Source organism: Tarenaya hassleriana, unplaced genomic scaffold (genome assembly GCF_000463585.1).
Source record: "Tarenaya hassleriana unplaced genomic scaffold, ASM46358v1 Cleome4, whole genome shotgun sequence".
Taxonomy (NCBI): Eukaryota; Viridiplantae; Streptophyta; class Magnoliopsida; order Brassicales; family Cleomaceae; genus Tarenaya; species Tarenaya hassleriana.
This window is the reverse complement of record NW_010966881.1, coordinates 6,120,700-6,136,860: the sequence shown is the minus strand read 5'-3', so window position 1 is coordinate 6,136,860 and position 16,161 is coordinate 6,120,700. Positions and strand designations below refer to the sequence as shown.

The 16,161-nt window shown below is 38.1% G+C and overlaps 4 protein-coding genes across 8 annotated transcripts; 1 reads left to right on the top strand and 3 right to left on the bottom strand.

Annotated features, from left to right (window-relative positions):
* Positions 1-1,808: 1,808 nt before the first annotated feature.
* On the bottom strand, positions 1,809-4,105 carry LOC104824376 (probable E3 ubiquitin-protein ligase RHC1A). The gene is made up of 2 exons (XM_010556435.1): positions 3,897-4,105; positions 1,809-3,062 (listed from the first exon to the last, which is right to left on the bottom strand). The coding sequence occupies exon 2, from the start codon at positions 2,974-2,976 to the stop codon at positions 2,020-2,022; it is 957 nt and encodes a 318-aa protein (XP_010554737.1). The 5' UTR covers positions 2,977-3,062; positions 3,897-4,105; the 3' UTR covers positions 1,809-2,019.
* A 1,099-nt stretch (positions 4,106-5,204) lies between these two features.
* On the bottom strand, positions 5,205-5,540 carry LOC104824599. The gene has a single exon (XM_010556695.1). It carries the CDS (start codon positions 5,538-5,540, stop codon positions 5,205-5,207), a length of 336 nt encoding a protein of 111 aa, XP_010554997.1.
* A 211-nt stretch (positions 5,541-5,751) lies between these two features.
* LOC104824375 (14 kDa zinc-binding protein-like) lies at positions 5,752-8,517 on the bottom strand. The gene is made up of 6 exons (XM_010556434.2): positions 8,382-8,517; positions 7,595-7,652; positions 6,920-7,009; positions 6,557-6,674; positions 5,902-6,452; positions 5,752-5,797 (listed from the first exon to the last, which is right to left on the bottom strand). Exons 1-5 carry the CDS (start codon positions 8,486-8,488, stop codon positions 6,385-6,387), a joined length of 441 nt encoding a protein of 146 aa, XP_010554736.1. The 5' UTR covers positions 8,489-8,517; the 3' UTR covers positions 5,752-5,797; positions 5,902-6,384.
* Positions 8,518-12,069: 3,552 nt separating this feature from the next.
* Positions 12,070-16,029, top strand: LOC104824371 (stomatal closure-related actin-binding protein 3-like). Of its 5 annotated transcripts, XM_010556429.1 has the most exons (14): positions 12,070-12,180; positions 12,728-12,778; positions 12,910-13,213; positions 13,369-13,497; positions 13,692-13,784; positions 13,861-14,007; positions 14,096-14,164; positions 14,284-14,367; positions 14,458-14,638; positions 14,816-14,932; positions 15,039-15,097; positions 15,178-15,312; positions 15,401-15,550; positions 15,669-16,029. In XM_010556429.1, the coding sequence occupies exons 3-14, from the start codon at positions 12,929-12,931 to the stop codon at positions 15,693-15,695; spliced, it is 1,476 nt and encodes a 491-aa protein (XP_010554731.1). In that variant the 5' UTR covers positions 12,070-12,180; positions 12,728-12,778; positions 12,910-12,928; the 3' UTR covers positions 15,696-16,029. The 5 variants fall into 5 exon arrangements, with proteins under 5 accessions (XP_010554731.1, XP_010554728.1, XP_010554729.1 ...); XM_010556426.1 differs by lacking the exon at positions 12,728-12,778; XM_010556427.2 differs by lacking the exons at positions 12,070-12,180; positions 12,728-12,778 and adding an exon at positions 12,206-12,364.
* Positions 16,030-16,161: the final 132 nt, after the last annotated feature.

The window sequence follows — 16,161 nt, the reverse complement described above, 5'->3', positions numbered from 1 at the left end:
AGTTTTTTTTTGGGGGGGGGGGGAGGAGATGGTGGTGGTTTATCTGTTATTGCATCAACAGAGAGATGGTGGGTGCGTTCGAATTTCGAATTCTGTCTTCTTTTTAAAATTTTATAATATTAAATGTTTAGTCAAATTGAAAGATAATATTGTTGAGGAGATTGAGGGATTTCGAATTTTGTTCCCTTTTTTATTATTTTATATTAAATGTTTAGTCAAATCGAAGTACAATAGGGTAAAAAGAAAAGAGATTAAGGGATATATTCCCCGATTAAATAAAGTTTTCGATTTTTTTTTTATTTTTTAAGAAAATATAAAAAAGTCTTATATACTTTCATTTAAAATTGGAAATATTTTTAAAAAATAATCTAAAAAATCTAAAACAAAGTTTTATTAAGTAACAAAAATTATTTTCTAAAACATCATTTAATTAGAAAAGGAGAAATAGTTTAACAGCATTGATTGGGGCATTATCCAAAGTACTCTCCTCTTGCTAAAACTACTCATGTACATATCTTTTCTCGAGATGTGACCAGAATAACTGTATGGTCACATGATGATCACAATGGTTATAACGTTAAATTTATGGTGATCACACAAAGTTATCATGATCACACCTTACATATCACACTAATCACTTGGTAAAATCATCAAAATTTTAATGTTGTGACCAATATGATCATCATATGACCATACAGTTATTTTGGTCACATGATCACATCCAAATGAGTTTATGTGCAAAAATAGCTTTAACAAAAAGAAGATATTTTGGATATTTTGCCGTATTGATCAGAGACACGATCGTGTTGTCATAATAAATAAAATAATAAATGCAATGCAATCTTCAATGGATAATTCACATTTTTTACGCGGTTTTCATTAGATTTGTTTGCCTTTTTGTTTAAAAAAACCGTACACATTTGGATTTTCTTAATATTTATTTTTATTAAAAAACTAATGAGTTTGGGAAAAGATTATTTCCATTTAATTTCAAATTCAATTAATTTAATTTAAAAATCCAATCAATTATTTTTTATTTAAATTTTATATAAACAAAATCACGTTACCTCTCTTACCTAATCATTGCTATAAAATATGACAAACATATCCAATTTAGATAGTTTAAAAGGTAAAATGGGATAAATGCGTTTATGAATTCGACCCTCAAATTAGAAAAAGGAGTATATTTTAATAATAATATGTTTTTTTCTCAATCTCGTGATTAGTATAGATCTCGTGATTAGTATAGATCTGGATCCATAACATCTGTTTAATAAAATAAAAATATGGAAAACATGATCATTGTATAACTGTATAGTCTGTTACAAATAAAACGTGAAATAAGAAAATGGAAGCGTTAAAGTTTTCAGGTAATATTCGTATGCGTTGGAAAGTTATACACGATGTTGATACATGGCATGTAACGTAACCGAGTCGAGTGATGGAGAGAAGCTGCATTCTTTTTACTGCCACCAAAGAAAACACAACGTCGTATGCATACAGAACAGTACAGTACACAGATCGTGTGTATCATGATGATGGTGATGATGATGGCAGTACGTAGAAGACAAGGAATTGAAGGTGGTCACGGGGGTACAGGCAAATTAATATTTTTAGGGTCTTAAGAGAGGTGCCATGAATCTTGTGGCCTTTAACAAAAAGCAATGTCCCTCACGTGGAGGAGCCTAGGCAGGCAATCCACCCCCAAAGTCATAAAATCGTTGAATCCTATGCATCTATATTATAAATTTTGAAATTTTCTTAACAACAACACGCTGTCAAATACGTGTTGAATTTGACAGTGTATGAATCTCCAAAGCAAAACCAGATGGAATAAAAACAAAAAAGGATGGATTGAGGACACAAGAAAGGGAGGATTTACAGGTTCTAACAACAAAACAACTTGGCAAGAGTTGTACGATCGTAGTTTTACCATATTATCTGTCCAGACAAACAAAGCAGACAGAAACAGAGGAGCATGCGAACTATAACATGAAACTGAAGTGATGTGACTCACCTTTAGTAATCGAAGGGCCATCCACTGTAACCCATCTGCGGATGCTGATGATGGTGTTGGCGATGGTAATGGTTCTCTTCCTCCACCGTCGATGAGCTGCTCCCCTCTCCTCTGTTGTTACGGACGGAACTAGAGCTGGACGACCGGAACGGCCATAAGTACGAGAAAGGGTTCCTTCTCCCTTGGCTCTCCCTTTCCCTCATTCCCCTTCTCGTGGTCGTCCTGCTTTCACCCTCTCTGCTGCTCGAAGATGATCCTCTCTGTGGCAGCTCTTGTCGACATACCGGGCATGAGTTGTGTTCGACCAGCCACGGGATTATGCAGTCCGGGTGATATATGTGGTTACATGGCATCTGTCTAGCTTCCGATCCCACCTCAAACTCGTCTTTGCAAACCGGGCAGTGTGAGTCTGACCGGATATGCCTTTGTGTGATCTTGATTGTTGGCATTGCATCTATTGCTGATCTAGGTGCCGGTGGTGGGCCTCGGCTAGCGCCAGCTGAGATCTGCTCAAACAGTTCTTCAAGACCAGGCCCGATAAAGTAGTCTCCGGTGTTACCACGAGTGATGCCAATGCCAGGTGATCCACTGAAGAAGGCTTCCAGGGCGTTATTATCTCCAGCCAATCTAAAGGGAACCTGGCCACCGAAAATCAACAAAGGAGCCAGGCTGGGGAAGTTGTCGGAACCTGAGCCGACCCTTCCTCTGAATTCTCTGTCATAGCTCCTTTCAGCTAAGCGGTTCCCAATGAAGGCTGAGAATGCATCCATGAGATCAAATGTTGGTCCGCGCTCTACATCCCTGTTGGGTCTAAACATGTCAAAGGGACTGGTCGGCACCATATCATCAAGTTCTTCAACAAATCCTCCACCGCAGTAGGAACAGACGGGCTCCGGGCCGCGAAGCCGAACAGCTCTTTGGCATCTGTGACAATAATGGGTATTTCGACTACTCGACATCCTCCTCCTTTTTTCCAAAGAAACAGAAAATCCTTTGCTTGAAGCCCTGGGAGCTTTAGCAGCTTTGTTTGATTTCAGATATTAGCCTGAGAAAGCAGAGATTATAGAACTGATACAAAGACAAGACACAATTTTGGCTAACCTGAGCTTAAGAATGTTCCAAGATCTGACGAAAATTCTTGGTCATTAATCAGGAAAAAGATCAAACTTTTGTTCCACACCGACAGGAAGACCAAAAGCCAGTCATGACATCCTCATGGTTTCCCTAAAGACTAGATCCCGATTCTCGGGTTTGAATCTTGACACGCGTAAATGCTACCTAGAAATTATCTTCTTGATATGCAATCATGAAGGTTTCTGCCCTCTCGGAATACCACAAATAGCTTATGAACTATCTAAATTACCTTAAAAAACCTCAACCAAAAAGCTAGGGGACGATCAATATCACCGATTTCAGGAACTCGGAACCTTTATGATGAACCGATCAATCACCTTAAAGCTGTAAACGCTGACTTTAACACGGCGTGTTTCCCGAGGCACAGAGAATCTGAACAGTACATGAAAAGCAAGCAAAACACAGAGACCGATACGAGTACGGGAAATCCAATAGATTCCCAAATACACAGAAACTGTCACGCACCAGATGAACACCCACAATACAGATTATGGGAAACGCATCAGTAGGAGATATCAAGTCCACTAATCAAGAAACAAAAAAAATCCCGAGAGCAGAGTAACAATGCAAAACAATCATTAACTGCAAGAAAAACCAAAGAAAGAAATGAAGAATTCAACGAGAAAAAAAACCCTAGTGAAGCTCAAGCAGATCCAAAGAAAGAAATGAACAAAAAAAAAATTCAATCCAGTGATCCAAATCCAACGAGAAAATTCAATCCGCCGAAAATCGATCAGTAGGTTACCTCTTCATCTGAAATCGTAAGGTGGGAGATCAGATCGGATTGAGATTTGACAACGAAGAGAAACCCTAGTGAAGCTCAAGCAGAAATGGATTTTGTGGGAGAAGACGAAAAGGAGCAATTCTGAGAAATTCTCTCCGTCACTCCAATTTGACGGTGATAAGGAAAAAAACGTTTTTTTCAATCAAAGCAAAATCACCGTAAGAAGAACTTTGGTTGGGTGGTAAAGAAAAGGCGCTGTTTGATCTGTGTACCAACTCACACGTGCCAATGCCATGTGTTATGTTTCACGAACAAGTCACAGCTTTCGCTTTATTTACTATCCTACCACAGACGGACCACCGTGGCAACACTGGCAAGCCATCCGATGCCTTTGACAGGATGTGTAATAAGTAATACGTGTTTTAAAAATAAAAATCGTCACGTACACTCCACTGGGAAACTAAACGAAACAAAATATTTAAATATCAAAACTAACCACTTTGAATTCAGAGATGATAAAGCTCGAATTTTAAACCCAAAAAAAAAAAAGTTTAAAATATGAATTAGCGGGAGAGGGAGAGGGTAATTCACTTAAATATACCAAATGTGTCGCATGAATTTCACAGATACACCCAAGATGAATAGTAATTTTTTTTATTTCAATTTTATACCATTTTTCACTCAAAAAGTCTGAAATAACCTTTTTTCTATATTTTTTACGACTTTATTATAACTGTTATATAACTAATATACGACTAAAAAAAGAAGTATTTATGACCATATAACAACTAAAAATCGTATAATTAATAAGATATATTTTTTGCAACTTCATTTAGAATCAATTACAACTGTATTTAGAATCAATTACAACTGTATTTAGAATCAATTACAACTGTATTTACAATTACACGATTTCATTAAGGGTATTACGGTCTTTTCAAAAAAAAATTAATGTGTTATGTTTTTTTTAGGTGTATCCGTGAAATTCCTGCGACACGTGTGATTTACCCGAGGGAGAGAGAGTATTAAATAAATTACATCAGAAGAAAATATTTTTCTTTTTTCGTGTTAATTTAACATAATCCGTCCAGTCCAGGTTCCAGCCATTCACGCCACCAAGTAAGAACTGTTCAAACTTGCTTTCCACAGCCAAAAAAGGAAAAAAAAAGCATCAACTTATGATACACATACACGAACAACACATGTGACCAAACGCAGAAACAGAACATAGGAACTTCATCTATGCGGAGATGAAATTCCTAGAAACAAACGCGGTGCATCATGATGTGAATGCAAACGTGGCGCGTCAGTTGGTGCTTTAATAATGGGTTACTCCACGCGAGACGAGAGCAATGACTTTGGGAGATGCAGCTGCGTAAGAAGAGGATGAGGAGGAGCGGCCAAGGCCTGGCCGTGGCTGCTGCTGCTGCTGCTGCTAGTGCCGGCGGATGAGCGGTGGAGCCTGCACCGGAACGAGCCCTCGTGCTTGGTGGGGGCGCAGATGCATGGCGCCTTCCCCAGGCGGCTGCTGTTGCTCATCAACGCCAGCGAGTCCGTGGACCACGACTTCCTCATCGTCGATGCTGCTGAGCTGGTGTTTTCTATGCGGCTGAAAGGGTTCTTCTTGCCTTTTGGAGGGTCTCTCCTCGGCTTCTCCTCCGCCATCATTACTTGATTATTTCCTGAATGTAAGAAAGATTATGATGCAAAAATCCACAAAACACATACTTTCGAAGCAAATTCTCTACACCATGGATTGGGAGAATAATAGCACTACAGAAATCAAAACGATTTCATTAGGATCAAGAGATGAAAATGTAAAACCACAGGAAGCAGAAATTGAAATTGTGAGTCTCAGAGGACAGTTGCATACATACCGTACGGAGCTCTTGGACCTGGGATGAGAGAGAACCCAGAAAAATCTGCAAATGAAAACAGCAAAGGGTATATAGACGTGATCACTACCAATTCTCCTGTCTTAACATGTCCATCACCAAATACTAATTATATAAAAACTTGGGTATACCTTGACGCGCGCATACACATGATTCATGAACACGTAATGAGCGCCTAATATTCTATTCTATTACCAATTGCTGACAGGGTCAATCCTTACGTCTTGGAAAAAGATATCCAAATATGTCTTGGGGGCGGCAAAAGATGACTCCCAAGCTTCCCAAAGGGTGTAAGCTTTCAACTTAGCCCCGTCAAAGTGACTCGGTCGCCGGTCAGCAACATCAATTTGGAGCTGCAATATCTACATCAATCTTACACAGATCACCATTCAACAAAAGGGCATAACGTGTCTCAAATTAGGATAGAAGCAAAGATGCGCAGGATACGCAATAAAAGCAATATCTGCCAACATCCTTTTCCATACAGATAATCATCCACATAAATAAGTTCCCATAACAATAACGGTTTCGTCCGAGCTTTTATTCATATGGACACTAGGGACAGGGAAAGCGTGGATACTATAAGCCATCCCTCTTAACAAGGACAGTTGTCGTTAGCCAGGTGGCCAGTTCATCTGGCGGCCTCCAAGGAGATGGACATGGATGTGGTACACCGATTGACCTGCAACACAAGAATTCAATGATGAGTTTGAGTTCCCTATCTTATGTGTCCGTGTTAATGCATCAAATGAGAAAGCTTATATTGAACGAAGAATTAATACATACATCCTTTGGGCCCATCGTTAATCACAATCCTAAAGCCGTCATCCAGGCCTTCTTGCTTTGCGATGAGCTTGGCCGTGTAGAGAAGGCGGCCCAATATATCAATGTGCCTCTCCTCAGCCTGCAGTAGCGGAAAAATGTGCAATAATGAGAAAAAAGGCAAAACAAGAGAAATATTATCTTAATGGAGTTAGTCCCTAAGCTTCTCAAGTTTGAAACTGTTGAGTTCTTTTTACTTTATTTTCATTTTGGCTAGCTTTTGAATGTGGCTCGAAAAGTCCATAGATGACCCAGTCTAAACCATGTTCTAGAGTAGAGAAATGAGAGTCTCAGAACATAAAAAGATATGATGCACCAGCAAAGTACCTTAGAGAGGCCAGATAACCCATCCTTCACTATGGGGATAATGACGATGTGCACAGGAGCCTGGGGTTGAATGTCTCTAAAAGCGAAGACCTGTGAAATCATACAAAGAAACGTAAACAACAAGCCAGGGAAGTAATAATAAAGCATGCACAAAAACTAAAAAATAGTTCATCCTAGAGAAAATAACGCAAATTCATTTAGAAAGGCAATGCTGACATCTTAATCTAGAAAGTAGAAACCATTGGCAAAATAATACAGTCAATACTCCTGACAGTATGCAGTGAATGTAGGACCTACTTTCCTAAAATCGGGGAACCGCATGAGGAAACTTAGACAAACACAAATTACTTGAATGCAGTCTCCTGCTAGCCCTCAGAGTGCAGTAAGAGTGAACCGGCTTTGATGAACCAAATGTACAGCAAAACCATAGCGACAACAAACTATATAGTATATAATAGTTGAGCAGAATCTATCTGGGATAAAGGAAATCACAAAATATAAAAACTTATATTCCATTGTCACGATGCAAAAATTGCACACGGATCAAGCTGATCTGGAGTATCACTACGTGAGGGTGTTTCAGCTGGAGATGGGAATGTGGATACGGTCGTTTCAGTTCCATGAGCATAAATTTGAAAGATAGGATAAAGGAATACATCACTGCCATAACCATACCTTGTCATCCTCATAAACCACAGTAGAAGGTATTTCTTTGTTGATGATCTTGTCAAATCTGCATAATCCAGCATAGACTATGTATAGGTCAACATCAATTCAGAGCAACAATCCAATACAGCTCTATCCAAAAAGACAAAAGTATACAGTAATATCTCAAAATGAATAAACAATATGCAATTCTTCTATCTATAAAAACATCCAGAATCTCCATAATCATTCGCAGAAACATAACAATTCCACCTCTTCATAAAAAGAACAACTTCAGTTCCACCATTGCATTGCTAAGAGACACAATTCCATCCATCCGCATGAGATTGAAGAATCGCGGAGTATGCAATCAGACAAAAAGTTGTTAATGTATAATCCTAAGGACACTGGACTATTTCATTTCGTCCAATAGATTAAACTAATCCTTCCAAAGAACCATTACCGCTTCCACCATTTCAACGGAAGACAATAATAATTACATTGTCTTGGCTGAAAAAAAAACCGTACACCATCTAAGCGATATACTTCACATTTCAAGGACAACCCCACTCCCGATAATGACGGCATTTCGAATATAAGATTCCGATTATCAACAACAGGATACAGAAGGACCGACACTAGAAACAGTTCACTTCTTCTTCCGTTTCGAATTCTAATTTCTAACCAAATCAGAGCTACCACTGATGATCGAATACCCGAAGAAGAACAAATTAAAGCAGACTAATATAGCGTAACAGGAAATGGAAAAGACACAAGTCCGGATCGAAGACAAGGAAACAGAGACATATACACTCACATGGTAAAATCGGAGGGCGTCGCAGCGAGAGCAGCCTCTTTCTCGGAAGCCATGGCGGCGGAGACGTGGATGAGATGGGAGGACAGAACAGCAAGCCGGCTGCTCATCAGAAGCCCTAATTTCAGACCCCTTTTTTTATACACGCCTTTTTTTTTTTTATTGTCCACCAGGTGTCAGACAATTCCCATATCCCGCTAATCCTTTTCTCCAGCCAATGAGACGTTGACACGCTGGCATCGATTGTTCAAGTCGTGCAAAATAACAACCACCATCAAAATTCACGAGTAAAGCCTAAAAACACACAAATTTAGAACAAATAATATTGGCAATATATAACAACTAATAGCATACTAATAAATAATACGTCACCTTAAAGAAATTTGTATACATCTATAAAGTCTATTTTCTTGTTTTTAAAGCCGTCCTATATAGATATTGTAACAATGTTTTAGAGGCAAAATATTAACAGTATATAATTTAATAGGTAATATTTTACTATCATGATATTGATCATGTTATTTGGTTTAAATGAATGTACTTTTAGTTATTTTTCTAAAATTATGTTTAGATTGGGACAATAATTAATACGTTAACACTTGCTTTTGTGCACATTGTTTAGTCTAGTGTTGAAATGTTTTATTTAAGATGGGATGTTATAATTTTATTCCAGTAAACAACACTATTTAGTCTATGAGTTATATATTCACTTTCTGATTTTGCAGAGAATCAAAAAATTATCAGGATCTGATCTCTTCCGTGGCAACTCATGCTGTAGAATCGCAGCGCTCACCTCTGTGCTCAAGGCTACTGTCTCCTTCCCAATTACCCTCTTCTTGGTCAAGATATCTTTCAGAAACTTCGAATAAGAGGATGTCTGCAGCATAGTCTCATAGAACGGTATAGTAATCTCTAGCTTCTGAAGCATATCAGCAAATCTCGAGAACTGTGTATCCTCAACATGCTTCTTCAATCGATAAGAAAAAGGAACGGGTGGTACCTTAGGTGGAGGAGCGACGTATGGCGTTTCGGCTTTCTCTGCATTATCAATTTAATATCAATAAATAATTGTTAGTTCCAAATTCAATGTGTTCGCCAAATGACTCCAAACAAGATCCATATGGGAGTGTACATACATATTTTTCAGCATGTGCATAATTGTTAGACAATACATCGAATGCGTCGCATTAAATTTAATAGGAAAATTATAACCTTTACAATAAATAAATGGTTCAATACTTTAAAGAGGAATTTAAGTGTTGGGCCTTAGGGTTTTGCGGGTAGGTTTGGTGAGAGCTCATGGGATTCCATCCATTCCACGGGGCATAATCATATGCATAAGCATAATTAATGGCTAGAGCTAATCATCATAGTCGTAGATGCCAAATCATTTCCGGACAAAAGGAGGAGTTTAGTGAAAGTCATTATCCACCAAAATTAAATTAATATATTGAAACGAAATATAATATAATACTTTCTAATTAACAAATTGTTTGATGTCTAACCAAACCAAAGTCCGAATAAGCATCTTAGATTAGGGTTTTCACCTATATTGTATCCTAAAAATGCAAAAGGACAAAAAAAAAAAAGTGTGAAAGTGATTATGGTATTCCCTTCTATCCAACGAGCCCGTCCCCTTCTTCTGCATATGAATGTGCCAGTCTGAACCTTTTCCATTATAATAATTTTTAAAAAAAAGGTAGAATTACTTGTTTTTTGAATTATTTAGTAATATATTTACTCGATATTTCATGGAAAATTAAATTGATGTTTTATGAAGTATATAGGATCATAGATGTGGCTAAATTTAGCAGTAGTTTAAAATAGTAAAATTTAATTGATTAACAAAAAATAAAAATCTAACACTCATTTTTTACATGCAGAAAGAAATTAAAATACAAACAGATAGTTTTAGTTTTAAAAAACTAAATTAGTATATGATTCGTATAACGGATGTGTTGCGTATATATATATATATATATATATATGAACCGTATGCATGCAGCATACGTATCTGTGTATTTGGATCTCACGTTTAAAATATTTTATTACAATCCAAAATAATATTGTACGATTCATTGGACGGTTCTTCCTGTTTTAAACTCCGATGTTCGTGACATGACTTTAAAAAAGTACAATGTTATTTATCAATGTTTCGATTTGTTCTAGCTTGGAAGGGAATAATTTTTTTTAACATGTGATATTTTTTATTTATTAAATAATTAATAGAGAGTAATTAAAATATAGATTGACACAGAGACAAACTAAAACCCGACAAAGGAGTTAAGTTAAGTTCCCATGAAGGAAATCTTCACGTTTACGCTTTGATGGTTTTCATGTCAAGGGCTGCTTTTTTCATCTCAATGATTTCACCAAATCTATTACCGTGACAACATGCCTAACATTTTTTTGGTTGTTTGCATGTCATCTTCTATGATTTAAAAAAAATAAAAAAAAAAAATATTCTTGTCGTTTTCTCTAAAATTATTATAATTCCACCAAATTTAGAAATCGATAATCCTAAAACTTCCCTACAATTTTAAATCATGTTTTGGTTTAGGAGTTCGATTGTATTCTAAAAACGTATATTCTTAATATATATTCCCATGTTATCACATCTCGAATCATAATAGAAATAACTAGACCCACAACACAGACGCATGTCACGTACGGATGTTATCATATGGTTGTATACGCATGTCACATTCGATATATGTGTTTATATTCATTTTAACAAAAAAAAATCATATACATATATTATGGTCAACCATATATATATAATAAAAAAACACTATGATAGACACTTGTATGTTACAATAAAAGGCTCGTTTCTAGCTAAATCAATAAAAGTATGCATTTATGAGCCTAACAATTTTGTATAGTAGGCACAACAACAAGCCTAGGGTGATAATATAATATCCATCAAAACCAATACAAATTATTTAAATTTCGTGCCTATGTACATGATTGTAATTAATTTTTGTAATATTCACTTAGTTATTACCCATACATATATATATATACACTATACATACATGCATACCTACATAAATACATACATATAATATTCACTTATTTATTTTTTAAAAATTCAATAAACGACATTTCTTTCCCTGATCTATATTTTCTGGGTTAACTCGTCAAATTTTCTATTGCACATCGTTTCGATCAAAATTACCCTGAAATCATGTATTGGCTTTTAGTTATTTATAAAATATTAACGGCAATTAAGGAATTAGAAAAACCAATTAGGTTTCAAACAGGCAGAAACATTGAAAAAGTAATTAATAATAATAATAATAAATACACAGATAAAACCTTAAAATAATACAGCTTTGAGATAAACAAGAGAATATATCAAAATTCTTTGCTTAAGGTACAAATAAAAAAAAATAAGTGGAGGAACTAATTAGTGGTTAAAGGAACATAATTAGATCCAACCAAGGAGGAACTAAAATTGCTAAAAGAAAAAGGAAAAAAGGCCCATCGGGAGAGCGTCGGGCCCACGACAGCAAATGCAGAGAGAGCGGCGCGTGGGGTTCAAACGACATGCCTCGGCGCGTCGTCTCTCTCCATCAAATAGGAGGGAGAGGACCGGACTCTGTCATGCGCTCTCTCTCTCCGGAGAGTTTCTTCTAACGATGATGGCGTGAGAGTGTTCAATACTTTAAAGAGGAATAGGGAGAGAGAGAGAGAGAGAGAGAGAGAGAGAGAGAGAGAGAGAGAGAGAGAGAGAGAGACATCATAACCAGTCAAGCGAGCTGTTTTTGGGAGGAGAGACAGAGGAATCAGAGGAACAAAGGTGCTGCCTTTTTCTCTCTCTCTATCTGCATTTCCATTTCTTCTGTCTTCACGCTTTTGTAAAAGCTAAAAAGAAAAAGATACCACAACGACGAAGACTAGAGACCCTTTCGCTTTCTTCTTCTTCTTCTTCTTCTTCTTCTTCCTTTTTTGGGCGTATCCGTTTCTGGGTTTGCTTAAAATCGGTATGTTTTTTTTTTGCTTTTTGATGCTTTACAGTGCATTGTAGTTGCATTCTCACAAGCTTCGTCGTATTGTGTCACGTGAATGATGTTAGAAATTTGTATGAAGATAATCTAACATACGCTTTGCTTTGTTTGTGTGTTTTTTTGTTTCTGTCTTTTTTCTGTTTTTTTTTTGCTCGTAATACATTCGATTAGTCATATGTTCGCCTGATCACTCATTCCCATTCTCGGGTTCAATGCATCTCTTTGTTATTCGGCGATCCTCGTTTTCTGTGTCGATCTTTTTTCCGATGAAGTATAGTTAATCCTGCTTCGAATTCAGATCAATTTTATGAAACTAAGCTATTATTGGGTTTCTTTTAGTGCATCTTATGCATTTGTAGGAGCACAAGTGATTTCAAGAACTGATTTCTTGTAAGAATCCGCGGATGCTGTCAGAAAGATTGCTCCTTCCCGCTAATGAGGACTCTTTTATGCATCGTTCTTGTGTATTCTTTTCGATCCGTCTACTGTTGGAGTGAATTGTGTCTTGTTTTGTGGCTAAGCGGATAAAAATCTCCCAAGATGACGAAAGTGTGTCCTGAAATCGAGGAAAGGACAATGTCTGAAGCAATTCTTCCAGTATCAGCGGACGTGAGTTTTGTTTCTAATCATTTTCCGAAGTACAAGTTGGGGTCTGATAATCAGATTGTGGAAGAACCCAAGGAAGACGAAAAGGGCCCGTCTGTGAAGGAAGTCGTCGAGGAGGAGACCGAACAGCTGTCTGAACAGCACAAGCGCCTGTCTGTTCGAGATCTCGCCAGTAAATTCGACAAGAACTTGGCTTCTGCTGTTAATCTGACCGACGAGGTTCCAAACCATTCTCTACTTACATTTGTTCATTCAGGTTTCTAGTTTCCATGAGTGATGCAAAAATGTCTCATCTCTCACTGAAAGCTTTCCTCCTCTGCCTCTTAGTTTCGATTGAAAGATCGGTTCTTTGTTGTCACTTCTTGTGATTTCAGGCAAAGCTGAGAGAGGTGGCTTCTTTGGAGGGACATGTCATGTTGAAGAAACTGAGGGATGCTTTAGAATCTCTGAGAGGCCGAATGGCCGGGCGAAACAAGGAAGATGTGGAGAAAGCCATCTCCATGGTTAGGTTTCTCTACATGGATATCATCTCATCTAAATCACCCTCCTTTGTCAAATACGGCATTCGTCTCTTCATTCACGAGATGCATATACAGTGAAAAGCATGCACCTTTTTCTTGATATGCACCATATGTATTCATTTCTTCATTTGCTGGATCATGGGTATGGATGAAAATGAACGGTCTTTGTCTCGTAGGTCGAGGCTCTGGCCGTCAAGTTGACCCAGAACGAAGGCGAACTGATTCAAGAAAAGTTCGAAGTGAAAAAACTGGCAAACTTCCTCAAGCAGGTCCTTACCAATGCTCTCCTACCCTTATCCGTTGATCTGAAGGAAGCTCATTCGGTTTACTGTCACATGTTTTCAGGCTTCAGAAGATGCAAAGAAGCTGGTAAACCAGGAAAAGTCATTTGCTTGTGCCGAAATCGAAAGTGCGCGGGCCGTTGTTCAGAGGCTCGGAGAGGCCTTTGAGGAACAAGAGCGAAATTCTGAAGCTTCTCGAACTCAGGGACCTGTAAGTATTTTTTCACATTGTCTATTTAGTCAACCGTTCGATATTTGGACATAACATTTAGATTCTAATCAACTTGTGTTTTTTTTAGGATGTGGAGAAACTTGTAGAGGAGGTTCAGGAGGCTAGACGGATCAAAAGGATGCATCAGCCAACCAAGGTGCAAACATAAATTTGTTTCTATATGTAAATACTACTAAGCTTCATGCTTTAAGAAACCACATATATATATATATATGTATGGATATATTGTAAGTTGCATATTCTGTTGTGATACAGGTGATGGATATGCAACATGAGCTTCATGCTTTAAGAAATCAAATCCGAGAAAAGTCTGTTACTTCTGTTAAGCTTCAGAAGGAGGTATCTTTGTGTTCGTACCGCCATATTTCGTTCGATTCTCTGTTCCTCTAACAACGACTTTCTTTGTGGTTATATCACAAACCTTTACAGATTTCAATCGTCAAGAGAGCCGAGGAGTCCAAGTCTCATCCATATGCTCTGGACGGTGCACAAACTCTCGGCTCGTGCTTGAGAATTCGTGCCTGCTCAGATAGTTCTCCAAATCTTTCCAACTGCTCGGTCCAGTGGTACCGTGCCGCATCTGAGACTAGTAGAAGGGAAGCTATATCCGGTATTTGGCATTGCCCGTTTCCTGGACCATTTGGATTTACATTTCTTACCTCAACACTCGTGGGCATATGTTTTGGTACCGAAAGTTATAAACTTGTCGGCTCTGATGCCTCGGGTTTAAATAGATTCAAGTTGATTGATTTCTAATGCTTGAACGGTTTCATATTTCCCTTCTCAGGTGCCAACCAATTGGTATATGCTCCAGAGCCATTTGACGTTAGTCGGGTTCTTCAGGCAGACGTTTGTTTTAACGGGCAGAAAGTCACCTTAACCACTGATGGTCCCATCGATTCTGGTTCGTTTTATCGAAACTGTACCTTTGTGAATCCATGTTCAGTATATATATATATATATATATTGGAGAATAGTGACGGCTCACTGATTGAGCTGCATCTATACAGCTGCTGGATTGCAATCCCACGTCGAGGCACTCATGCGCAAATCTCACAGTGAATTCAACGTATGGGTTGTGACGTTCTTCGAGAATCTTTTTCATTATGTTGTAATCATCTTTTTAAAAGTGTGTACCACTGTCCTCAGGTGGTGATTTCACAGATGAATGGCCAGGACAATGCATCAAGATCGAACCATGTCCTTAGCATCGGAAAGATGAGGATAAAGCTGTGTAGGGGATGGATCACTAAGTCCAGAGAGATATACTCCACCTCCATGCAGGTAGTAATATAGCATCTTCTCCTATCCATCTTTTCTCGATTTGAACTTCCTCGCAAGTTTCGTAATCGTTTTTGTTTTGCGGGTTCAGTTATGTGGGGCGAGAAGCAAGGTTAATGCACCGGCAAAGGCATTGTTATGGCAACCCCGAAAGGGACTGACCTTCGTACTAACCTTCGAGTCGGAGCAAGATCGTAACGCGGCCATAGTCCTCGCCCGGAAATACGCCTTTGATTGCAATGTGAGCAACTGACTATAACCCAACACTTTTTTTTTTTGCTCTCGTCCTCCCTCTTGGAAACACGCTCTTTCTGGGTGAAAAATTCCGACAGCGTTGAGTGTTCACCCTCCATCTGCAGGTCACATTGGTGGGACCAGACGACTGAGCATTGAGATGAAGCCATTGTTATTAACCAGCTGATGTGTTTTTACTATTCTGCCATTTTGTGTGTGAAGTCATCTTCCTTCTTCCCACCATGGCTAAGAGAAGAAGGTGCAAGAGTTTGGCATCTCCACTGATCCTTTGTCCGTTGCTGCATAGTTTTTAGGCAGCGGCCTCTTCTGTTCCCACTTTCGCATGGTTGCCATTTTTTCTTCCTCATTTGATTGGTTTGTTTGATTGTTGTTTCCTCTCTTTTTTTTTCCTTTGTTGTTGTCATCAAGTCAACATTGCTAATCAGCTTCATCAGTGTGAGATTTGAATTCAGATTGTGTGTATTATACTAAGAGACTGTCCTATCCCTCTTTCTTCGTGTGACCCTGCTGAAACTGGAAAATGCATCAACGGGTGAGACTTTAGCTGCTAAATGTCAAAACTTTCAGGGGTAACGGTAAAGGGTAAGGCTGGGCGTT